Genomic DNA, 25014 nt, shown 5'->3' on the forward strand with positions numbered 1-25014 from the left:
ATATCCCACAACCACCGACAACGATGACAAGAATGCATAATTACCGATCATGAGTTCTGCTTGTGATTGGTCGGTGGACAAACGGAATTCATCGTCGTATGCATGCTGAGTACGTTTCTTGCGGGGGTGGGTGGGGCTGTCAGGAGCTATTTTAGAAAGCTGCGTGTACCCGATTTATTTAGTGAATGTATATTGATTTACTTTCATGGTGAATAAAGAATCAATTGGTCAGTAAGAACTTGTCGGAGGTTTCCTGAGAGCAGATATTCAAAAACGCGCTTTCTTGCGTTCCATGCGGTGAAAATATAATTCGAAATCAGACAATCTAGAAGTCGCACGACTTCATTTGAACTTTCTATTTTCTTTCAGAACAATACTGATTATTACAGATTATTCAAATCAAAGTTTGTACAAAGGGTGGCACGACCCAAGCCGATCATGCATAAAAGACAATTAAAACGATTATTATTTCATGCCCCCAAGACAGAAAATATTTCCAAATGCAGATAAAGTGAAGTGAGTTACATTGTTTGGTTTCTTGATGTTTACTTTCCAGATGATATCAGCGGGAAAGAGATCGGGAGCCAATTCTGGATGGGTGAGGTTAAGCTTGACTTATCTTCAAAGATCTTTAACCGAAAAGAAGCTTGCTTGTCGGAAGAACACCCCAAATTAAACGGATCAAACCGCGAAGAGAAATGTATTCTGAGTGACTTGGATTTCACAGCGATGATGTCATCTTTCAGACCTTTTATACAACGCTACCGGAAATAATGCCAAATATTAGTTCATCATTTAACCCCTGTCATTACGCTCGAGTTAACGCCATGATTCACTGATGAAAATTTTTGATCAAAAGAGCTTTTCTGCTTCAATATTTGCGCTTTTTTTAGACTTATTTTCTCTTGATTTTGATGACTAAGTTTACTGATGAAAACGGCACTGAAAAATAAAATCCCAAACTGTTTTGAACAAAAACATATTACCCAGTGAAACTGTTCTTTTTTTCCGCGTAGGAATTAAGTTTCAATAAAATTCGTTCCTGAGCCTCAATAAAAATTCGAAGCATTTGTGACCTAAAACAGTTGATCTGTGACCTTGAGCGTGTGTCGTTTTTGTTTTTCCAAACAAAAAAGAAACATCCGACTCTTAAGTTTCATTTTCTTATCTCCTCCAGTAAGAAATGGAATGGTTTTAGAAGATCTGTTCTCCGTATGTAGTGACACGGAAAGGTATTTTTAACTACACTTTGCAAGCATCCCTGCATAAACTCTTCCAGTGGAAAGAATCGAAGTGTGGCGCTGGTATATACATGACGAGTTATTGTCATTGCGTCATCACGTAAAACTGTGCTATCTTTAGTGACTGTACGTCTCTTGTACATCAATTAACTTTATCGCAGACCATGTAAAGATAGTACAAATACTTGGGAAGTTTGGACAGTTGCCAAATTCCACTGAAAGAATTAACCCGGGTTACTTTCTTTTTAATACTTCTTGAAGGGTGCAGAGGTAATGGGTGGAGATGGGTGAGGGATTAGGAGGGTTAATTCTGGCACCACACCGAAAATAAAAGTTCCATTTCACGTGTCATCACAGTAATAACTTTGACTTTCAGTAATAAATTACTAACTTTCATTTTATCAGGAAAGGGCCATTATATTTCTTAGTAAGGAGAAGGGGCAGGGGTTTGGCTGGGGCAACTTTTCTCAGCAAGAATTTTTGGTTTTCACCGTCAGGTTGTACCAGAATCTTGTTCCGTTTGTTTTGGCTTGGTTTGTTTTGTTTTGTCTTGTTTGTTTTTTGGCGTGACTCGTTTTGCATTATATTTTGTCACTTTCTTGTGTATGGATATTTTTTTAGTAATTGTCCATGCTCCCCTTTTAAAAATATTATCGTTTATCCGTTAATGGCGATGACCACAACTAAAAGTTCACGGTCGTCACGGAAAGCTAAAACTATATTTCCGTTTCACGACATGAATTATTATACCTGCGCTACCTGACTTCGTTAAATCTCGATAAGTCATGATAAGTAGCTCACCCGTTTTTAAGCCCACTCAGTTATAACCTTATCTGTCTACTTGCGAACAAAAATATTCTGGTCCCAAACCCCCCTCCCCTTATTTTTTCCTTAGATAAGTTCTCCCTCGTCCGGCTATTCCTTATCAACTTACCCGTAGGAGTTTGATACGGGGAGGTTCCTTCGCGAAGTCCAAACTTATACCCTTTTATAGAACATTTTTAGACAAAAAAGGTAGCCCTTACGTATACCTACCATAGAGGATGTTAACCCCTTCACATACCTACAATACCCACCCTAAAAAAGTCCTGCAGAAATCTTTCTACTCTAAAAGGTCCACCAGAAAATGTCTACCCTAAAAAATATCCAAATCGTTAATTTTAAACCCAAAAAGGCCTTACGAGATCTTTCAAAATGCTTTTTTTACATACCGAAATGACCGGTTTTCTACCCTTTTCTATAGTTAGTGGTGAAACCCTGTACCCACTTATATGCCTTCAGCCGGGAAAAGGACCCCTCTCGGGCGGAGCCCCCCTATTGACCATTTCAAGGAGTCCCATCGAGCACCCGACAAGTTTCACCCTACATCCAATTCACGCAGGTTACATCAAGACCGCCTTCACACCTCAGACACCTGGGCCCAGAAAAAAGAAAAAGATCATCACAAGCAAACCTGTTGAAAAGCCACGCTAATATGAATGCTTTCTTTTCTCCTAATGGACTGATAAAAGGTGTGCGCTACGTATGGATATAACGAAAGGTACGCAGTTCTTATAGGAAAAATGTCCGATATAGAAAAGTAAAAAAACAAAACGTTCACTATAATCCACAAAAGTAAGTAAATAATGTTTTCCAAAAGAACAGATGATGGAGGGGGGATTGGGATTTTCGGTTTTGTGGTTTTGGCTATTTTTTAGATCGGTTTTTCGGTTTTGTGCCAAAAGACTTCGGTTTTTCGGTTTTGGGGTTCATTGCGGTTTGTGGATTTTGCGTTTTTTAGCATCTGGTTTTCGGTTTTCGTAAAAAATACTAGCGGTTTTCCGGTTTTGGTATCCGATGTGGTTTTTGGTGTTTCCTATTTTGTCCTATTCGGATTCCGGTTTCTCTTCGATTTGAATAGCCGCAAATCGCCAAACTTATTGAGAGGAATCCGTGACAAACTAACTGTCACGATAGGGGATCACGCGTCTCGAATGACGCCCGAGAATTTGACCTCCCAGACCAAGGGCGACCATTTGGTCAGTTTCCAACGTACCTCCCGCGCCAGCAACGGAAGAAGCAATTGTAGATTGTGTTACGTTTCTTTTTACGAGGAGGGGAAAGGTGGCGAGAATTTTCAAAAGAAAAACACGTTTAGAGGGAAAGTGAAAAGGGAAGAGAGAAGCTAAAAGATACGAAGGTTTCAGACAAGTCCATGACATTCACAAATACTTTGATAAAGTCAGTGTTAGTGTAGTTTGATCTGCATGCCCCACTTACACCATTGTATCGGTTTTTGACGGTTTTAGGCGAATTTTTTTGCGGTTTTGCGGTTTTGGATGAATCTTTTCTTCGGTTTTGCGGTTTCTAATATACCCCAATGCCCCCATCATGATGGATAACAATTTTTCTACCGGAGAAAATAACACCAGCTCTCCGGGTATAAAATCTAAATTGTCCAAAGTGCAGAAAATCTTTTTAAAGGAGAAAGTCACTCGTATATTTTTTGCCAACGCTAATAAAATCCTTGCACTAAGTTTAGCCACTCACCGAAGTTTCAGCCTCTATAGTGCAGGTTTTCCTTATGAGATTCGTCTCCAAAGAAGCCGCCACTTTTGAACAGTACTCAAAAGCCAGGCCGCATTTTCATGACGTCATTCCGTCCGAGAGATTTTGTCCAAATGGCTTCCGAAACTATATTATTCTGAACCAAACATGCTCCAAACTCCGAAATGACAGCATTGAAGATAGTGAAGAGGATAATCGCTTGAAAAAAAAAATAGATTTCTCTGAACTTGGGAAGGATGCCAAGTCAGTTGCAGGTTTTCCTCCTTCCCGCCAATTTCGATTCAGACGGAATGACGTCACATAACCACGGCCTGACTGCCAAGACAGTTTATAAAGGGGCGCCTCCGAAGTCGCTTCTTTCGAGACGAATTTCTTCAGGATAACGGGCACTTCAGAGGCTGAAACTTCGGTGAGTGGAATAGCTGAATGTTTACTTGCTACAGGCGGAGATAAAAAGAGTAAGTTTCTTTAGAGCGACTTTCTCCTTTAAACTGAGGCAGATCTCGAACCCCCTAAATTAAAACAAGAGAACCTTATAACACGCTGACTTGGCCTCAAAATGCCGGTAATCCCATTTCTGAGGACCACAATTTTAAAAATTTTTCGGGAAAGGATGCTCCGGAGACCCCTGAAGGGACTGCCATCGGTGGTCCGTATCTCGATCCCTGCTCTAAAATCCTGTATGGACCCCCAGATTAATCACATTAACAAAGATATAAGAACATCTCTTTAATTCCAAGGGAATATGGGAGCTCTACAAATTTTGACATCACTGTTACAATATTGATGTACAAATGAAAAGTAAAACATTCAAAACTAAATAATCCTGAATACAAATGCGCATAAATTCCATTCATCTATACCCTGTAATCTACCTTGTGTTGGGTGTGATGTTTCACAGATGAGCAGATACTCGGGAGACCTATCACTAAGCTACATTTTTACATAGTCATCAATAAAGTTGACGTAGGGACCTCTGGGAAACTTCATTTGGCAAGTTTGTTGTGAGTTACGGTGAAATCCTAATGAAAAGCTAAAGAATTCAACAACAACAGTGGAAGAAAGATAGAAATGGGGAAACAGCCATACAACATTAAGATATTTACAAACATGGTTATGTAAGACACAGGGGAGCAAGCTTTGGATCCTGTTAAACAGGTTGTGTGGAAAGGGCTGAAAGTAAGCATTATGAAAAAGCTCCAAATAAACCAAGAAGATCGGAACTCCTCACTCTTATGGCATATTACTCAATGGTTATTAATCACACTTATTTTCACACACTACAAACTTGTGGCTCTTGAAATCACAAAAGAATATGTCACTAGTGGTTTCTCTTACCGAAAAAAACGCACTTCACATACATGCACATTGTACAACAGATAATACAATATTTTGAAGAAAGTTCACTTGATAAAAAGACAGTTCTCTAGTACATGGATACTTTCTATAAACACGCTGCAAACATTCAACTGTGTCATTCAACTGTGTCAATGTTAGCACTAATTATAGTCAAAAACATTTCACATGTAAAATATTATGCAAATGGGGACCAAACTGCCTTTCTTTCTACATAAAACTGCAGGCTTAAATGTTATTGTTATAAGAAGAAAAATGTCATTTAGTCCTCTTCAACTTCATCCTCCACCTCCAATTCTTGTTCAGCATCACCGTTTTCTTCATCCCCATTAACTGCCTCTGGACTGTCTTCCTTCTCCTCACCGTCAGCTTCAGCATCTCCTTCAGCTTCCTCCTCCTGTTCTTCCTTTTCTGGACTCTTTGCAGGAGATTCCTTGTCCTCTTCCTCAGCAGACTTTGATCTTGATCGCTCTTTTTCTTTGGACTGTGAGCGTGATTTAGACTTGCGTGACTTGGAGCGTGACCGTGAACGAGATGAGGAATGGTGGCGCTTCTTTGGAGATTTGGAACGTGACTTGGAGTGGCTGCGTGAACGTGAATGACTTCTGTTACAATCAGGAAAAACTTATTTTTATTTCATTGAAAAGTTCAAGATCCCGGAAATCTCCACACTATTTGGGTGCTCAATCTTAGCTAGAGGAAGGAGACTATCGTAAGCAGATGGAATAACTGAACCCCACATGGTTGCTAAGCAACATTGCTCAAATGATCAACTGTTTTCCTATTGTTCAGCAAGGTAAAGTTCTTGAGGATTTACAAGAGTTAACAAAAAATGTGGCAACTATTGCTATATTACTCTTTCAGGTCTCAAAACACCCATTTGGACAATCATACTATACCTCTTTTTTCGTTTTGGAGAGCGAGATCGACTGCGGCTGCGTGATCGTCGTGACGTTCTGACCTTTTCCTAGTATAAAAGAGAAAACAATAAAACTACTGCCTAATTAACAAAGGAAAATTACGAACAGCTGCTGTAACAATTGACTGATTGCAGTTGCACGATCTTCATGACGTTCTGACCTTTTCCTAGTTAAAAGAGAAAACAATAATAAAACTACTGCCCAATTAACAAAGGAAAATTACTTGAAGCTGCTGTAATAGTTGACTGAAACTTCTTACCTTCCTATTAAAGCTACATGTACATGATCATCAAAGGTCTACCGTGTTCCTCTGTACAGTTTGGTTCACGCCAGAAATTGAGTGTTTTGTACCCAGTTTGAACAGAATGAGGGTAGAAGTTTAGGAACACTTCCATATTGAACACTTTAAGACTGGTCTCCAAGAAAACAGTTAATTTTTTTCCCAGGAATCTTGAGCAATGTTTCCTGGAGCAGACTTTAGACAGGAAACAGTTTTATTGTTTAACTACATGACAAATAATATTGTTACTTTGTGTATCAGAATTAAGACCTTACTATTTTGAGACGGATACGCTTGCCATTCAATTCTGTATCATCAAGTTTTTTCAAAGCTGCCTTCATGTCTTCCTTGCTAGCGAACTCCACAACTCTAAGCAAAGATACACAATAGTTAACTACTGGAAGTATGACAACAACGATATTTAAAAAATAATGCAAGCCGTATTCAACTGAATATTCAACTTGATTTGTTAGCACAATCAAAATCATTTCTGTCATTCCTGAGTTTGAATGCATTGGAAAAGTATGAAAATGTATTGAAAATAACCCAAAATTGCTGAATTGTGGGCACAGACATGCTTGTACTTGTACTTGTACTAGTATTTCACAAATGGTAGTTTTTTTTAAGAAGCTGCATCCCTGGACTTTTTTCAACAGGGCCATAGCTAGAAACAGACATACTGAGGCCTCAGTTATTTCTTTTCTTGTTGTTGTTGTTGTTGTTGTTTTTTATAGTCATCATAAACACTCTAAATCCTAGGAAGAGAATTTAACCATAGACATTGCCTTGGTCATAAATTTCTTCTGGCTACAGCCGTGTTCAACAGAACAATATGTACACAGCCACACAGACAGCACAATAAAAATACAGACCCTTCTCCCTGCCTTCTCTTGTGAGCATCTGCAAATGTGACTTCTCCTGCTTTCGAAATATACTCCTTCAAATCCTGAAAGAAACTTCACCTTCACTTCATGTATTCCTTCAAACCACTGTATAAACTACAGTAGTTAGGAAGACAGCAAACCACTACGGCAAGGTTCACCCTTCGTGTTAGTGCCCAGTAAAATCTAACTGCCTAATCACAATGCTGTTCTCAGCAATTCTGTATCGGTATTGTTCCATCTACAAGGGCTGCCTCATCTGTGAGACTATCCCTCACTAATAAAACTACTCTGTGAAAGATAACGTTGCAGGATTGCTTTAGAAACTATGGTCCGAATAATCAAGTCTTGTAACTTTGACAATGCTGAACCCTATCTCATGAGGAGTTCTTTGGTTATTACTAAGCCTACAAATCCTACATTTTAAATTCGCAAATTACTTTCTTCAGTTGCCATCAATGGATCACCAATCTCGAAACCGTGATACTTACCTGTCCAATAGTCTTTTGCATCAATTTAGAGAATCATACTTTACAAAATGGAAACGGAATGTGGCTGACGTGCAGTGGTGGCCAACTGTTAGACTAAGCTCAGGTGAGAGAGAACTCACACGACGGTCGGACAGCCACAATAGTACTAACTTAAGCCCTGAATGTCTGTTTGTTGAGGCAAGGTTCGGAATGGAAATTTAACATGGCATGGTACGCAAACATCTTGGCACTTGCTGCTACGGTTGGTTGGGTAGCAAATGTCAATCAAGGTCAGATAGTGCACTCCTGGATCAAGCTCAAAATGCCGTCTGACTGAGTGACCGACTGATTAGGAGTAGGGCAGACGTACTGGCTAGGACATGGCATAGATAGGTTTGGACATCTATAGATCAAGAGGTGGTGATCATTAAGTTATTTTTTTTAGAAATCATGATAACACCACATCATACCAATTGAAACGAGTTTGCTTTTACTACAATATTGCTACACGAGTGAAAGTTGATTTGAAGAATATACTTGATTCTATACTTCTAAGGTGCAGACAAACACAATGCCTTTCAAAAGAAAAATTTCTCGGGAATAATAATTGTCATCCTTGAAAACAAGATGAATAAGAAAAAAACACTTCAGAATTTTGAACCCCAAAGCAAGATCAAATGTCAGTCTTATAAGCAAGAAACTTTGAATACCTCACTGCCTTGTGACCCTTCAACAGACATAAAAATTCACAACAACAAATAACCAAACATTCAGGTAACTAAAACGAACCTGCCAGTTAATCCGTGAAGAGAGATTTTCCACAGCAAGCCTGTGCTCTGTTCTCAGTGGGGGTGTACGGCCTCTTCTCTGAGTTCTACTGCTGCTAAAAACAAGTTAAATGCAATTTCATGTTAAAACTTTCACTCCTTTGTCAAGTTTAACCATTCAGTTTTCATGGGCAACTTCAGTCAACTTTGTCTTTACAATATAGCTGTATGCTGTCAAGTAAACAATAGGGACCTTAAGCACCGATGACAAATGGGACGACAACGACGAGTAAAATTGTTGTAGGACTGGGTCGAGGACGATGTCACGCCGTGAAAACCAAGTGCGAGTACATGTAAACAGAGCTGAGTTCTTGTAAACATGGACCTAAAACCATCGAAAAATTTTGTCATGTCTTCCTTTCGCGAGCTCCAAGACCTGTTTCTCTTGAGCTACGAAAACGGTACTATCGATGACAACACATTTTCAGTCCTACGTGAGGAATTGATGTCGAAAAATCCCGATTTCTCATACGAAGAACATAACAGGTTTTCACTCAAAGAGATGAATGATGCCGAATTTTCGCCCGATATAATCTAAAACGACCTTCACGGTATAAAATTCTATCCTAAAAACATAAGCGAAAGCCTACATGTAGATAGGAACCAGAAGAAATGAAATACAGAGTCATTTTTCAATTTCTGAATTCATTTAATTTCCTAGTTTCGTTGACAAGCAAATTCAACAACGGACAAATCGCCGAAAAAATAAGGTTATTACCAACGATTTTCACACCAAACTCGCCGTAAAATCTAGTTGATACAAAGCTAAGAGATTAAATAAATAACCAACTTTCATTTCAATAGTTTGATATACATTTTCTGCCTGAAACACAGCTTTAATAGATTAATACTTACTCACGTTCGCTCAGGACGGGAAACCTGACGTTTTGACATCCTAAGCTTTACGTGGACGACGAGTCTAGCATGCGCAGTAGCGCGGTAAGGGGAAATTTTACTTCCGGTCGTCATCCTCTGGGCTCGTCGTCGTCGGTGCTTAAGGTCCCTAATATTCCCTGATACAGTGACAGCTTCATGCTGCTCAAGACAGTCTCACGCTGCTAATAAGTATTCTGAGAATTACATGTGACAGTAACTAAGGAGTTTTTTGCATTCGAAATGGCAAGGCTGCTCATTCACTGAAGATTGTTTCACTTCCCTGCCCAGAGAACAGTGAGCAATAGGAATTGGTACTAAGGCACTCTTCTAGGAAATTCTCGATTATTTTGGATGAAAACTTCCAGAAGTCACTAGCTCAGACAGTGAGTGTTACCATAAGAAAATTGTCAAGCCTAGCACAGCTTTGGAGCACCTGGACCTACTCTTACAAATGGTACAAATCCATAATCCCTCTGCAGTGACAGGGTATTTTCTCTGACCCTGCAAGTTTTTCAGCCTAGATGAAACTCACGAACCTCCAGTTATTTCATTTACAAGTACTTGTTAGTTAAATTTACCTGGGTTGACTTCGGTAACCGTAGTCCATGGTTCTGGATGGATTTCTTGCATGTTCAACAACAACTCTGAGATTAAAGAAAAGCAAATTCATGAACTCCACATTATGACACCCCTACATGTGTAGTTGCCAGAGCATAACATATATGAGACATATTATGAGCAGGAAAGCAATTTTGAGTCAGGCCTGTCAAAATGTCCTGGAAGTTGGCAAATTTCCTGCCTACACTAAGTTACTACCGTAATCGTCACACTGTAGTTAACTTATCCTGATTCATAACAAATCCACCTCTGGCATTTACTCCCTTCTAGCTCCATTTTCCCACCTTCCTTTACAAAACATAGACTTTATCACAGCTTTGGATGTCATCTTGACGGGTAAGCAACATGCTTCAGAAACTACAGTGTATGAGAATTCAATGGCAAATAATTTTCTTTCTGAACAATTTAGGAAAAGCAAACTTAAGATAATGGACAAAGGATTGAAAGGCTGTTGAGGAAGCAGTAAGTTTACACAGTGATATCCCATTACAATTATGCTTATCTCGTCTATTTCGCAAACGGAAAGTTTCCTTACGACAATAAGACAGACAGAAAAGCAGTCTTCCTTAACGCACGCTTGAAGAACGAGAAAAAGACAGTGCTTTCACTCTAGCGAAGCAATACTAAAGTTAGACTCTGGCAAGCTTTAATTTTTAATACAATCTTGATTTCTTAAACGAGACGTGAGCAAACTGAAACTAACATTTTCTCGTATCTGACACTGCGTTTTAAGACTGAAATAAGCAGTATGCATGCAGTAATTCTCAAGCAGCGATGGTGACTTGAACTCGAGTTGTAATACTGAAGGTTTATTTTAAAGGCAGCATTTCCGGAAGAATGCTTATCAAGCTAACATCGATACATGTGAATTTGGTTTAATGATCGCGCCATGGATAAGCTGTGAAACTATGTTCTAGAACATCGGTGTCTGTAGCTAAAATTAAGCTTAATTTTGAAGATCTTTCAATTAGCTTACCTTTCCCCTAAAAGTTCTCTTCCATTTAAGTCATAAACACAGTCATCAGCGTCTCTTGGATCTTCGAATTCCTTAGCAACGGCAAAGATCGAAGAATTACAAAGTTAGTTAAGAGACTACAGTCAGGAAGTTTCGCAATCAATTTTCTTCGTTAGCTTACCACAAAACCATATCCAAGTTTGATGCTAACTTCGCGCACTCTGCCAAATCCGCGGACAAATCGTTCTAGATCTCTCTCCCTTGTATCTCTAGGAAGCCTTCCAAAGTAAACTCGTGTGCCACCACGAGACATTTTCCGTCACTTAAAATTTCGTGAACGAAAAAAAAAAGCTTACTCACAAACTCCCACCAACAAAATGGCGATTCACGAGGAAGCTGTACATGTGAGGAACGCCGATGTCCCGGATGAACACGATGGTAGCCGCTTTGATGTGCCGCTTTGTATCTTTACGGGCTCAGAGGCGGTCAAGTAAAAGGGGCCAAGCAACCGCCCTTTGACGCGCATCAAAAACCCGGTGTCGGAGAGCCGTTTGATCAAATTAAAGGTAAAGCGCCTTTGAATCCAAACAAAGGTTCACGTTGAACAACTCGAAGACGACAGCTTGGAAGCGGGAAGCGACAACGTGTGACCCTTATCGGCTTCCGTAAATCTGTCCGAGGGCTACTGTTTTTTTGTTGTTGTTGTTTTGGTTTTTTTTTTTTGGTGGAAAGTCATAGTATTTCGGGGTTTTCTCATATAGACCAGTTTATGAATGGTGGTGAACATGAATTCATTTGTACCTCTCGCATGCAAAAAGAATGCACCGAAGAACCCTGGCAGCTAGAAGAGGTGACTTAACAATGAGGAAGGGCTAGGCCCGGGGGGGGAACTCCCATATGGAGTGGACGGGGATGCTCGTCGGAAATTTTGAATTTAACCCCTAAAAGAGACCAATCTGGGCGTGGCCGAAGCTTATGCAGACCCCTAAAAGAGACCAGTTTATAAAACAGACAAATAAAAAGTACAGTGACATTTAATGATGGCGAATTTGTTTATATGAATTGAGTAAATATAAAGAATCAAAATTCTTTCTGTTTTGTTATTTCTTCGTGTGCAACCCTTAACGAGACCTTGACGGCTAAAAATAATGACATTTTGCCCAGAACACCCTAAGCGAGACCAAAATCCGAAATTTACACCCCTAAGCGAGACGACGAGCATCCCCGTCCATTCCATATGGGAGTCCCCCCCCCCCGGGGGGCTAGGCCCGAAACTTCAACTATAAACATCGTTTTTAATTTGGCACTGAATTGTTACTATTTACAACTTTTGAACTGTTTACTGTGCCACGCAGCAACTGATCCTTTTGAATTACAAATATTGGTAAAAAATGAACCTGATCTGACTCTACGAAAAGCCGCTTCTCGTTGCTTGTGCTTGTGTATCGACCTCCGTCCTGAGCCGCTTGTTTTGTTATCAATAGCCGCAGGAGCCCGACATAACCGCCAATGCTATACAGTGATATTATTTTCACATCAAAGGCGCCCCTCATGATCAACACATCGTCAAGCTCAAAGAGCGGATAAACTTTATTAAGAATCTAGGATTCAGCAAACAGACACCTAACCAATGGTTATAATCTGTTTCAGTGTTCTAAAACAACACATTATCTCCTGTCATATTTTTTTTCGCTCAATACTCCAAAAGGTACTGCAAGAGCTCTCGCTGCGGACGTTTTAAGGCTTAACACTAAGAGGTACCAAAACTGCTTTTTTAACCCCTAAAAGGTATGACGAGCACCCCTTCCATTTTATATGACAGTCTCCACCCCGGGTGGGACGTATCTCCTAGGGAAAGTGCCAGCCCTATTTTCTACCATTTTCTATGGTACCTGTATTAAACCTGGAAGTACGAGTTAGTTTATGTTCTGTAACTTCAAAAGCTCTCGCTCTCGATAGACAAAGTCCTAGACAAAGACATAGCAATTTTCCATGGACGCAATGAGATTAACCATATGTGAAGAACCAACCCGTGAGACAAGGCCAGTGGGGGTCGCTTCATCACAAGGGAGTTTTTCTATAGAGCGGGGGTTAACATGAAGGCCATATTTTTGCTGGGTATTATGGTTTGAATGCAAATATCTCCTTCACGTTTCAAGCAGTGAAAAATATCTCTGCTCATTTCACATAGCTACGCTTTGGGCTGTTTTGTAAATTTTTTGGTGATTTTTTGGGGTATATTTGGGGATAAATAGTTTTTCTCAAAGGATTAGTAAAATTTATGGAAATAGGAAATTTTGAAGATTTGATGTTGTTGTTTTAAAATTAGAATTTGAAGTTAGAAATTGGTAGACGTACACTAAACAGTTGCCCACCAACCCGGGGTGCCCTTTTGGAGGTAATCAACTGTCTGGTGGTGTTCCAAACCCCTTTTTATCCTTTTAATCCCTCTTTAAACTTCCTAAAATTTCACTTAAATTCATGTGTACCGCCCCCCTTAAAGGGATCACATCATTATGAGCTCAAGGAAGTGTTTGTACTCTGTTTATATTAAGTGCTGTTACTGCAAGGTAAGTATATCAGTAAGCTGTTTTTTTTTTGTTTTTTTTTTCGTATAATAAATGAAGGGGGTGGCCTTCATAACCCTCAGACGAAATGCAACTTGGGCGCGGTTAATTGAGGTGACAGGAAAAAGAGTTTGATGTTTGACCAGTCTGATCAAACAAACAGTTTTTCCCCCAAAATTTAATGCGACTGTAGTTTACAGCGAAGCAAGGGACAGACCGTTATTTTCTGAGAGGTAGAGGAGGGGGATGGGTAATTTCACACACAAAAAAATTCCTACACAGCAAAAACGGCGGAAAGCTTTTTACCGATCCAGGTCCTGTGTTTGACTTTAGAAAACTTATTGCACAAGTTATTGCCCACCGAAAAAACTCATGCACAATCCAAAGGCAAGAAAAAAAATTCATGCCCCAGAGAATTGTCCAACCCCCTCCCCCCTCACCACCCTAAAAAAAATTAATGGTCTGTATCTGAACTAAACCCGGCAAGTAACGCAATGATGTTTCTTGCGTGACAACGTGACATGCCAAATAAATTGTACCACCACACTATGCCTCGTTATGATGCTCAACACTTGATTGTAACGCCTGGTGACATTCGACTGGTGGCAAATCGGATAGTCGAGTGATTCGTTGTGATTTGAAGAATTCAAGTTCATTTTTCCTTTAAACCCTTTCCCAAACCGAAAGCATGACATTCTTATGCTTGCGGTGATGTTGTCGTGATCTGGTGTCGCATCATTTGATATGAAAAGACGGCGGGACGAGCTATATCGCCATGAGATCGACCTGCCTCCGTCGTGTTCGATTTGTCCTGTTTGTGGGACTTCCGTGTCAAAAGAAAACATTGGCATTCATGTCGAAGAGCATTTCACGCAGCCCTCCACATCGTCTGAGACGAATCGATTCGATGATTTGGAAGGTAAGACAAGCAGTTTCGAAGCGCGATTTCGGTTTTGACGACGTGAAAAATTTGATTTTAAAAGCCTCTAGCAGGTACATCAGACCAATACATGTCAAGTAAAGACGGTTGTTTTCGTTTAATTTCAGTTCCTGGTTTCTCTGATTCAGCCGATTTTCGGGCCTGTACATATGGAAAATGTCAAGACATAGGTAACTTACTTTGGAAAATTTTTCGTCGTGTCATACGCGGTAGGAAAAAAAAACGCTCTAATTCATTATAAAAAGACTTTCCCATAAATATTTTAATCCAAGGAACCCTAGCCTTTAGTTACACATTCCCATTACTGTGCTTTTCTTCTGTTTGGAAGAAAGTTTTAGCTGTTGTCTGTTTTGCTAAGGAAACGCGACCTATGAGCATAGTTAATTGATTTTAAATGAGATAAACAAATAAATGTAAAACTCAATTAACAAAAGTAATTAGAACAACTTCAGCTAATTATCTTTATTGTTGTTGACAAACTCTGACTAAGTAAATAACCAAAATCAAACATTTAACTTTTAAATGATTTGACTGGCATAAACTATACCTGTACAACTATAAATTCTTAAATTCAGTTCATTTTAACTCCTGTAGATGGCAGAGCCAAGCAATCTTGCTTAGAAGGACAGTCAGTAGTTGCCAGCACAGAATTTATACCATGTAAGCATGCATGTGCCAGACAAATATACATAAACATACATTTGTACAATTTCATTGTTAGCAACACAAACAACTTGGGACATTGGCTCAAATATCTTCAAACTTTGATTCTTTATCTTCAACTTTCACCACAGTGAGAATAAGACTTACTGTCATCAGCAGTGTAAGAAAGTTGGGTTCCTTTTCATTGTGGAGATCAGATGTTCAAAAGACCACCCAGTCGCTAATTCTGAAAAATCAGCCCTCATTACTAGACATGACTCCAATGTCTTTTTAGCCTGTGTAGTAAGCATTCTATAGGAATTTTGTAGAAAGTCTGGTTGCACAAAAATTGGGGCAAGAACTCTAAATCACTGGAGTCTGGGATGGTGGGGTATCCCCCTCCCCCCCCCCCCCCCCCATCCCATCCCCTGCTTCACTGAGTTTTTTTGTTCCCACCCCAATTTTCACGCACCCAGAATGCGGAGAAAGCTATGTTTCATACAGGGATGCTTGCCACATAGGCTAATGTCTTTTAGTCTCAAAGTATTTAAAAGAAATCCCTAAAATGCAATTTTCTCTGTCAAATATTGTATAGGGATTTATTAAGAAAATTGATTCACCCAGTAAAATTCTTAAATTAAACCTCATCATTTAGCCATGACATTTTCACCAGCATAATAGATGTAAGATGTTAGGATTCTATGATGTTTGGGTAGAACAATAAATGGATTTGCTTTTAGATGATTTCCACACTACTTTTTTTCTATGTTTACCTCTGACAAAATTTGAATGACCAACACCAGCATTTCAGTTAAAATAAAGAATGACATTTACCAAACATTAATGTGATTTATTCTGGCTTGTAAAACTTTCTGATATCTTAAAACAGCTGCAATGATTTTACTTTGACAGATGATTTTAATTCCAAAGGAAACATTTTTTTAGATTAAGGTCTATCATTTTAAATTTTATCTTGGATGACATTAACTGAAACATCAACTGAATAGTGAATAAGTTACTTTAAAATTTTGGTGCCTTTAAATAATCCTCCAAAACAAAGACATGTATTTCAATTAAAATTTCAACAAATTGTCTTATAATCTTTTAGTAAACATTTAACAGATGATCAATCTATTTTTAATTTACTCTTGTCCAATGTTAAAAATAATTATTACTAACTTATATGATTTGAAGTTATATAAAATTGATGTTATTGACACTTACCTTTGTTAGTTTCCACATCTGACTGGGATGATCACATGTTTGCACACTCCTTGGAAGATCAATCCATCAGTGATGCAGCTAGTAGTAGTTTATTGGGAGTCCCATTTAACCAGCAGCAGCAATATGATATGCCATTATTGTACACACACAACGATAGTGTACTGGCTCAGGAACTTGAAAAACAGGTGAAAAGATATTAGATGATATAATATTTTGTGCTGTCAATTAATTAGCTACTGTGCCAATGAGGTTAACTGTTTGACTCTTAATGTACTATAGTGGAACCCCACTATAACGAAGGTGTCACAGTACCCAAAAAATTGTTCATTATAGCGGGGTCTTCATTATAGCAGGGTTTGTTATAGCAGGGTTCCATTGTAGTGCAACGTCCCTAATCAACTGTACATTTCTCATTCAAGTGTATAATAAAAAGATTAGGAAATGGACTTGAGAATCAGCCTATTATTAGAGAGGATAATGAGTGCTTTTTATTACATGACTCAGTTAGTTCAGAGGGCCAATAACTAAATTCAGCCAATCAGATTGCTCCATTGCCGGTCCAAAATTCTCTAAGCTAGGACTGGACTGGGCACTGTCCCAAATGATCCCGCAAGATCACTCTTGAAGATTTTTGGGTACTTTCAGTTGTGTAATTAATCTCTTATTAACCAAGCTTGCTTGGAATTGTACTGGCAGAATATCAATTGGCCCTCAGTCTTATCTGTATGGGCCTTACTGTGCTCAATCTGTACTGTCAAGACCTTGGGCTGATATTCTACCAGTATGGCCCTCTCACGTGGTTAATAAGATATATTTATTGAAAGTATGATGCGGAATTAATCCTTTAGCTAATGGATAGTATATGGGTTCTTATCCAATAGGAGATGGAACGACTTGAAAACCAGCCATGTGAATGGGATGACCATATGTTAGCTCAAGCACTGGAAAGTGAACAAAGAAGAGAACAAGAAGAAAAAAGACTTCAGGAGGAAGAGGAGCTGAAAAAGCTCCAGGTTTGAAGAATTTGTCCTTTTAATAAATATCGTTAATTGAACGAAATTATAGCTGCCAACTCTCACAGACAGTTTGGGTAGCTGCCACCAGACAGTCAACCAATGCGCAAGTTGTTTCATTTGCTACCATGCTGATGAGATTGGAAAGGTTACCTTAATTTACCTATCTTGTGGTCTCACATCCAAATCTCGTGGTAAAGAAAAACTCATTTATCTGGAAACCTACAAACGAGTTTGCCAAGCGGAAAGGTCTCTGATGAGTCCCTTGGCCAGGATGAAACAGGCTGTGTAAGGTTAGCCACGTACAATGTATTATCACAAGTAACTGTCAACTTTATTGTCAAACCTACAAACAAAATTATAATTCAGGACACTTCAGCCAGCGCTACTGGTATGTGAAAAATCTTCGTTACAAGCTTCTTAAATTGTGCAGTTGTTTGCCCATTGTGTAGTCCCACCGGAAGGTCCTGCCAGTGTTTCCAAAATACCACAAAAAAACAGTCAGTGAAAGAAACACAGACTTACAATTGGCACCAGAGACAAGCTCTGGCATGATGGGTCATGATACCTGAATGCAGACTAAACCTTGCTTTCAAATACCTGTAAACTTGTCCTCAGAACTCAAAACTAACAAAGGTCATTGCTTCTGTATGCTGTATTGTCCTAATTTTTTAAGAGAATACACTAACCTTATTATGAATAAAATTTTTTCAAAGGTGATTTTCTTTCCTTACATTAAGGCAATGTATGGTATGACCTCTACTAGTGGATATGCCACTCAGTACAGTCGGCATTTGGAAAGAGACGTGGCAAGAAACAAGACATCTGTGGGCGATTACTATGCCAGGAAAGCAGAAATGTTGAAAATTCTTATGACTGACAATGATAGTGGAGAATCTTGTACCAGAGGTAAACTGCAGCAAGATCTTACTTTTCAGCCCTAGTAGCAATGCATTAGTAGTAAATACTGATTTGGCCAGGGTACATACTGTGTTTCATTGGGCAAGACACTTTATTCTCACAATTCGTCTCTCTGCCCTGGAGTATGAATAAAAAATAAAAAAATTAATAGAAACTAAATTATTGAAAATAGTCAGGGCAACATGACAAAATTGACTCTCCAGGTCAGACATATCAACACTACTCCAATTTTAATGGCTGATACATCATACTGTAATTTGACACTAATGCAGTGCAGGTGACCTGGGATGCACTTTCAGGTGGAGTAGAAGTGTTATTTCTAGTGTTATTTCTAATTGCTTCAAGCTATGAAAACGAGAGTTGATTGCCAACCTGATAAGCCGCTGACTGGTTTGTGTAAAGACTTTGTTTGCTGCATTCCTTATTTATTTAGTAAATTTACTAGGTGCTTTTTGGTAAGCAGAAAAGCTTGTCATTGTTGACTGGTACATGCATCTTACCACTTTGGGATCAAAGTTTGGCTAATACATCATCCATTCACAATAAGACACTAAACTCACATGGTGCCTCAGGTCACCCTTCAAACCCTTGTGGTGCCCCTTTCTATCGTGGTATATGTAGGTTATTGACCAAGTGTGAGGTCAAGATGGCTGAATATTGGTCAAGTTCTTTTTTTGTGTGTTTATGGACCTCGACTCCATCTCGGTCCATAAACTCGGAAAAGAAGAACGAGGCCAATATCAAGCCATCTTGACTGAACAAGCTTGGTCAGTAAAGGATTTATTATAATAATATAGCTTTCGGGGAAATTTTTCTTGCAGGACACAGCGGGTAGTCCCAAGCGAACAAGATAGCTTCATCTTGCCCGCTTGGGTAGCCAATCACAGCACAGGATTTGATTCATCTTGCCCGCTCACGGAGCTACATGTGTAGCCATATAATAACAACAAATATTACATTGCACTGCACTGTGTTGCATTGCATTGCATTGTGTTGTATCAGTTATAATAAGGGATAGGGGTTTAATCTTCTATGTCTGACACAGGGGAATCAATTTTGCCCTTTGAACCTGGCTTGAGATAAGGCTTTACTTTTGCTTGTCAATTTTCATATTTGATGATTTGGCATTCAGTTGCAAGTAAAAGTTCTTTAGTATCATTCAATATCTTTTAGAAAAGACAGAAATGATATTAAATTAACCTAACAATGAATGGATGAGATATCAAATAAAAGGGATTTAACATACTGTCTTGTCTTTTGTATAAAGGGATCATTCCTCAACTTCATCATCGATATGAAATGGGAGTCAGTGGAACCAAGGCAGCCTGGCTTGCTATAGACACTGATCATTATGCCAGTACTGTGGGTGATGCTGGCTGGGGATGTGGCTACAGAAATCTGCAAATGTTAATTTCTGCGCTTTTGAGGATTGATGTCTACAGGCCGGTTATGTTTAGCGGTGAGTGTGAACTGAGGTCCTGTCTGTTTTATGCTTGAAATAAATTTTAGACTTTGAGCCTTGCAAGTATGATGGACCTGACATTCTCGCACAAAATCTTCACTTGGGTATTACAGTCATAGCCCACAAAACCAGTTAAGACTGAGAATGCTTGATGGGCCCTTGATGTTATGGGTTAACTTGCCTGTTGTTGATTACTTCAGCAGGTGACTCATAGCATAATGGCAGTCCTGTTATCCTTATAATTTCATGAGATTTTTCAACATACATGTAGTAAATGGAAAATGTGCCTAGGGAAACTTATTTACTTTTATATCAATTACTTTGATCCAGTTGGGGAGAAAGTTCCATCCATACCAAGAATTCAGCAGTTTATTGAGTCAGCATGGACTAGTGGTAAGAAACCTTGCATTGATACCTTCAGCTCTAGCATCTAGACCTGATTTTCCCCTGGAACATATTTTTTGTCTAGTGAACAAATCTGGGTTTAAGAGAGCTTTGAGTGCTGACACAGGGTCATTGTGTTGTGTTAAGCCAAATTTACACACCATGATTTATGTGACCAATTTTGTCAGACAAATATCAGAACAACAATGGCATCAAATTGGGCCTATTTTCTTCCATGTTGTTGAAACCCCAAGGGACTCCCACGTGAAAAGATTAGGGATGCTCTTCAGAAAATTTGGATTAAACCCCTAAAGGAGGCCCTTATCTGTGTGTGGCATGGGTTTTATTTGACCCCTGAACTGAAGGTACACTTTAAAACGGACAAAGTAATCAAGATTATGAGCATATCCGACCTGTTTACATGGGTGTCCCCAACCCAGAGATTCAAATAAACCATTCATGCCAAAAATCTTACCATGTACATTGGCTTGTTCCAATGAACCAACTAATGAGGTCAACAAATTGTAGCATGTGAATCAGCCTTTATTACTGAAGAGACCCACACAGTGTCTTTCTTACAACCAAGGATTATAAGTGAATACCAGCAGATGTTCAGGGCAACCTGAGAAAATCTGAGGGTTAGCCCTCCTCCACTGGTTATTCTTATGATATGCATAGGTTGGGACTGGAAAACTTGTACCTTGGTAACCATACGTTGACTGGCCTTCGGCCTCATCAACTATCACATCGATCATACAAGTTGATAAGGTTTAAATCAAATTGTGGAGAACAGTATTCTTTTAATTCATATACACTTTTAATTAAGCTTACTGTGACTTCTGTTTGCTTGTGTTAAGGGTTTGACAGACAGGGTTCTGAACAGCTTGGATGCAAACTAATCAACACCAGGAAATGGATTGGAGCTACAGAAATAGCAGCTGTCTTGAGATCACTTCAGATGAGGTAGGATGAAAGAACATAGACCTCACAGTGCACAACTGCTTTATACCCATAGAGACCCACAGGAACCGTGCATTACAATACCTCAGCAAATGACTGCGTATGAGATCTTCTTAAAGCAACCATATAACGGTTAACTCTCCCTTCCTCATTTTTGACCACCTTGACTGAAAAAGATTCTGAGGAACACCCCTAATAGAACTTATATATGGAATACCCCTACACTTAGATACGAAATAACCCTACCCTAATATACGCTAATGGCTCCCCGAAGTTTACCAGAATTTCGTCGGTAGTCTGTTGCTGACGTCCGGTTAGTTAGACAGCTGAGCGTGAAGGAGAGCGAGTGAAACAAACGACAAGGGCTAGTCCGTCCCAAGCCCCTTGCCTTTTATCCATTTGCAAAGCCTGGAACAGCCTATCCTCTTGAGGATGTAAAATGAAGTCATTGAAGTGTTTGGGAGGGGTCAAGAGGGCAGCAATCGGGGTCGTATCGGCGTTATGTCAATCCTGGTTCCATGTTTCATATCGCCAAGAAGGTTTAGGCCGGTTTCGCTCCTTGTCGAGTTCGCTACATGTTGGCTAGCCACAGGCCGAGTTCGCTACCTCAGCTAACCGAGTTTGGCTCGGCAGTGGGTGAAAGAACGAGGAATAATCTATATGCGCGTTGGATTGATTTTGATGTAGGTTTTCGTTTATCGATGGTAGCGAACGCGAATTAAACGTAGCGAAACGTAGCGAACTCGACAGGTCGCGAAACCGGCTGCACCGCCAAGAATTCTTGCTTTTTAGAGGATTCAGAGTAGAGAGAATATTTAGATTTGCGAGGTGCTTTGTTTTTTTAATTTTTCAGAGCTAAGATAATTGACTTTCACCAAGCAACTGGTTGTGATGGCACGCACCCAGAGATGTTTTCTTGGATAAAGCGGTATTTTAGCTACAGCATCAACTCCACTGTACTCCCTGCAGGCTCATCGGTCCTCAGACAGACTTCTGTTCCTCCTCTATACCTTCAACATCAAGGTCTGCTGTTATTCATATCATTGGCTCGATTTGCACTCAGTTAAGACGAATCATCGACTTAGTATAAATACGGAACAACTAATTTTGAGACAAACGATTGATGTGAAAGATTAAATGTTGGTTGCTGGAGCGTGGGACAAAAAAAACTTCTTAGGATTCGAACCCACCGGGGGTAGCTGGAGGTTTCGCACTCAGGCGAGTTCGTACCCACCGAGTTCGCACCCACATCGACTCAACCTATTAACTATGGACTCGACTAGCGATCAAGTGCATAAAATTAATCTTTCTCTTTCTCCGAGCAAAAAAGACAACATTGTGGGAATAATGAAACAAAGTTTATTTCTAGTTCTTTAATCCATTGAAGGTGAAGGCGAACTCGAAATAGAAAGTTTGTAATGAGGTCAGGGGTGCGAACTCGGTGGGTGCAAACTCGATCGGGTGCGAAACAGGTAGCAACCCTTCCCGGAGATAACGTTCGGGTGCTATCTATGGGCCTGATAGTTAGTCTGTGTATAAACACGGACTAACAGATGGAACAACCTTCCAGATATCTACACCAGTTGGTCTGTCGAGATGAACTTAACAGATGGTTCGTCTTGGCAGGTAATCCGTCTGTTCGCCTCTATATACGATATGTGGTCGTTTAGCCCCCAAGTTGACCAGCCCCTAACCAGAAGTCGAGTAGCACCCAACTAGAAGTCGAAAACACTGTCTATTTCTCGTTCTTTAAAGTGCCTATGAAGTAAAAAATAATTGCTGCTGATTTGAAAGGCTTTTCAAAGTAAAGAAGAATGGCGTTTTCCTTTTTGGAATATCTTTTTTCGTTTTAGAGATATTCACGTTTTTGTATTAAAAGTGATGACGTCATAGGTGGTTCCACTTGAACAGTTCAACACTCAATCAAGAATATCTCTAGAAATATTAAAGCAATGTTCTTTGAACTTGGTACCAGAAATGTACATCACAAAAGAAACAAAATGACACCCGTCGTGTCGTGGCCATGGCAACAGTTATGCTGCTGGTCCTGTTTTAATTAAAACTAACATTACCAGATTTTGTCTTAAACAAGGATCATCCACTCCCAACAATCTAATGGGAAGAGTTAAGACAATATGGGAATCATGTGTGTTCCGAACAAGACCCTCTGTCCCTTTTCGAAGGGTTGCAAATTGGCATATTTGGTTTTTCACAGAAAGAGACTGGAACCAAAAGTGTTGCCATGGCAACAACACAGAAGGTGTCATTCTGTTTCTTTTGTGGTGCACATTTGTGGTGCCAAGTTTGAAGAACACTGCTCCAATATTTCTAGAGATATTCTTGATTCAGTGTTTTACTGTTCAAGTGGAACCACCTATGACGTCATCACTTTGCTCATTTGCATAATACAAAAGCGTAAATATCTCTAGAACGAAAAAAGATATTCCAAAAAAGAAAACGCCATTCTTCTTTACTTTGAAAAGCCTTTCAAATAAGCAGCAATTATTTTTTACTTCATAGGCATGGATGGTGGCTAATCGACCTCTGGGCTAACCGGCTAGGGGCTAAAAAATCGGTAACCCCATATACAGAGACGAATAATCCGACAAACTCAACGTTTCATACTCAAGTTTGTCCCAGACGAGTTATCTGTCTGTAGTATAAATTTGGCCGTTGTGCCGTTTTGTTGGGTTGGTGTTATTTTTCAGTAACTCTCGCACCCCTCCATTTTAAGAGAATTTCTGAATGCACTTTTCTTGTGTTATCTTTAATCCTTCACAGGCCACAGTCGGCTGGTGATTGGGGTCGAGGAGCACTCTGGGAAGGATGGTGGTTTGTATCTTCTGTTGTTCGATCCTTCACATTCTGCCAAACAGATGCAGGGTCTTTTAGAAGACATTCAAAGCAGCAGCTCCGGGTTACGGCACCTGCGGCGATCCCTCAAGCAAATGAGGTGTAAGCAGTATCAGATCGTATATGTGGAGGGGATCATGGACCCCCCGGAAATGGAACAGAGTAAAACCTTGCATTCTGTGAGAGTCCCTTGAGTTAAAGAAATTAATGTGCAGATTATCCGGGGGTACAGCTCTCATAAGCAGTTTCTTTCGCGTCGTACTGTTATAACTTCGGCTTCATCGTAATCGAGGTTCTCTGGTAGTTGTAGAATTCTGGTGTTACATTTGACTAGAATCCTCTCTAAGAATTTTTCTGTTGCGTCATTGGTCAAGCGCAATCATGTGGTACACCTCTAATGGACAGTTATCACATGATAGTCTCAGAGAAACGCCTGCATGGCATTTCCTGTTCACGTGCTCCGAACCAACAAAAATCGCCAAAAATGACTTGAATCTATAAATAAAGTTTAAGGTTAGTCTTTGTGAGCAGGAATTTCCTTGAAGAGTTCTCTCACTACAGTCAAATATCATAACTAAACTGTTGACTGTAAACATTTCGCCCAATAGCATTAAAAATCAGATTATACCGCTAAAAGAAATTGATGTGTAAATTGTAAGTATATAGAGTTACAGGCTAGAGTTACAGTGAATATTTATGTACCGTTACTTTTCGGTCAAGTTTTCCGGATTATGCTGTTTAAGCCATCGGTGAGCCAATTAAAAACCAAGTAAGTCTGAATGATGCAGACAAAAAAAATTCAAAATACCAGCTAGTTGTAGGTGGCGTTGTTGGCTCGCTGAGTGGGTGATGAGTTTGAAAACCAACCAAAAAATGACAAAAACAAATTAAGGGTACGTTCCTTTGGGGTGAACTGGATCAGGATCAGTGATCCAAGATCACTCGGATCATAGTTCATCAAAGGAACCCATGAATCCGTGACCAGAGTGGATTCATCGGTTCCAAGTGATCTTGGATCACTGATCCTGATCCAGATCACCCCAAAGGAATGTACCGTAAATGTGTTGGCTATGTGAT

At 39.6% G+C, this 25014-nt stretch overlaps 2 protein-coding genes across 5 annotated transcripts; one reads left to right on the forward strand and one right to left on the reverse strand.

Annotated features, from left to right (window-relative positions):
- Window positions 1-4494: 4494 nt before the first annotated feature.
- On the reverse strand, window positions 4495-11484 carry LOC145481561 (serine/arginine-rich splicing factor 5-like). Of its 3 annotated transcripts, none has more exons than XM_081460060.1 (8): window positions 11153-11484; window positions 10993-11063; window positions 9977-10042; window positions 8485-8575; window positions 7217-7290; window positions 6620-6713; window positions 6044-6111; window positions 4495-5749 (listed from the first exon to the last, which is right to left on the reverse strand). In XM_081460060.1, the coding sequence occupies exons 1-8, from the start codon at window positions 11282-11284 to the stop codon at window positions 5407-5409; spliced, it is 939 nt and encodes a 312-aa protein (XP_081316186.1). In that variant the 5' UTR covers window positions 11285-11484; the 3' UTR covers window positions 4495-5406. The 3 variants fall into 3 exon arrangements, with proteins under 3 accessions (XP_081316186.1, XP_081316185.1, XP_081316187.1); XM_081460059.1 differs by having other exon boundaries at window positions 8485-8578; window positions 11153-11482; XM_081460061.1 differs by having other exon boundaries at window positions 4495-5728; window positions 8485-8578; window positions 11153-11478.
- A 1110-nt stretch (window positions 11485-12594) lies between these two features.
- On the forward strand, window positions 12595-24934 carry LOC145481569 (zinc finger-containing ubiquitin peptidase 1-like). 2 transcript variants are annotated; one of them, XM_081460073.1, is made up of 11 exons: window positions 12595-14457; window positions 14586-14648; window positions 15073-15138; window positions 16354-16529; window positions 17226-17357; window positions 18098-18266; window positions 19546-19737; window positions 20071-20133; window positions 20982-21087; window positions 21938-22107; window positions 23866-24934. In XM_081460073.1, exons 1-11 carry the CDS (start codon window positions 14283-14285, stop codon window positions 24129-24131), a joined length of 1578 nt encoding a protein of 525 aa, XP_081316199.1. In that variant the 5' UTR covers window positions 12595-14282; the 3' UTR covers window positions 24132-24934. The 2 variants fall into 2 exon arrangements, with proteins under 2 accessions (XP_081316199.1, XP_081316200.1); XM_081460074.1 differs by lacking the exon at window positions 15073-15138 and having other exon boundaries at window positions 12596-14457.
- Window positions 24935-25014: the final 80 nt, after the last annotated feature.

The sequence above is a fragment of the Orbicella franksi genome, chromosome 3, assembly GCF_964199315.1.
Source record: "Orbicella franksi chromosome 3, jaOrbFran1.1, whole genome shotgun sequence".
In the NCBI taxonomy this organism is placed as follows: Eukaryota; Metazoa; Cnidaria; class Anthozoa; order Scleractinia; family Merulinidae; genus Orbicella; species Orbicella franksi.

Coding starts and splice junctions, on each gene's coding strand:
- LOC145481561 (XM_081460059.1), bottom strand. CDS start 11,284: ATGTCTCGTGGTGGCACACGAGTTTACTTTGGAAGGCTTCCTAGAGAT. Junction 11,064..11,152: donor AACTTGGATATGGTTTTGTG/GTAAGCTAACGA, acceptor GCCGTTGCTAAG/GAATTCGAAGATCCAAGAGA. Junction 5,750..6,043: donor TCTCCAAAACGAAAAAAGAG/GTATAGTATGAT, acceptor TGATTGTAACAG/AAGTCATTCACGTTCACGCA.
- LOC145481569 (XM_081460073.1), top strand. CDS start 14,283: ATGAAAAGACGGCGGGACGAGCTATATCGCCATGAGATCGACCTGCCT. Junction 20,134..20,981: donor TGAGTCAGCATGGACTAGTG/GTAAGAAACCTT, acceptor GCTTGTGTTAAG/GGTTTGACAGACAGGGTTCT. Junction 22,108..23,865: donor TCTATACCTTCAACATCAAG/GTCTGCTGTTAT, acceptor AATCCTTCACAG/GCCACAGTCGGCTGGTGATT.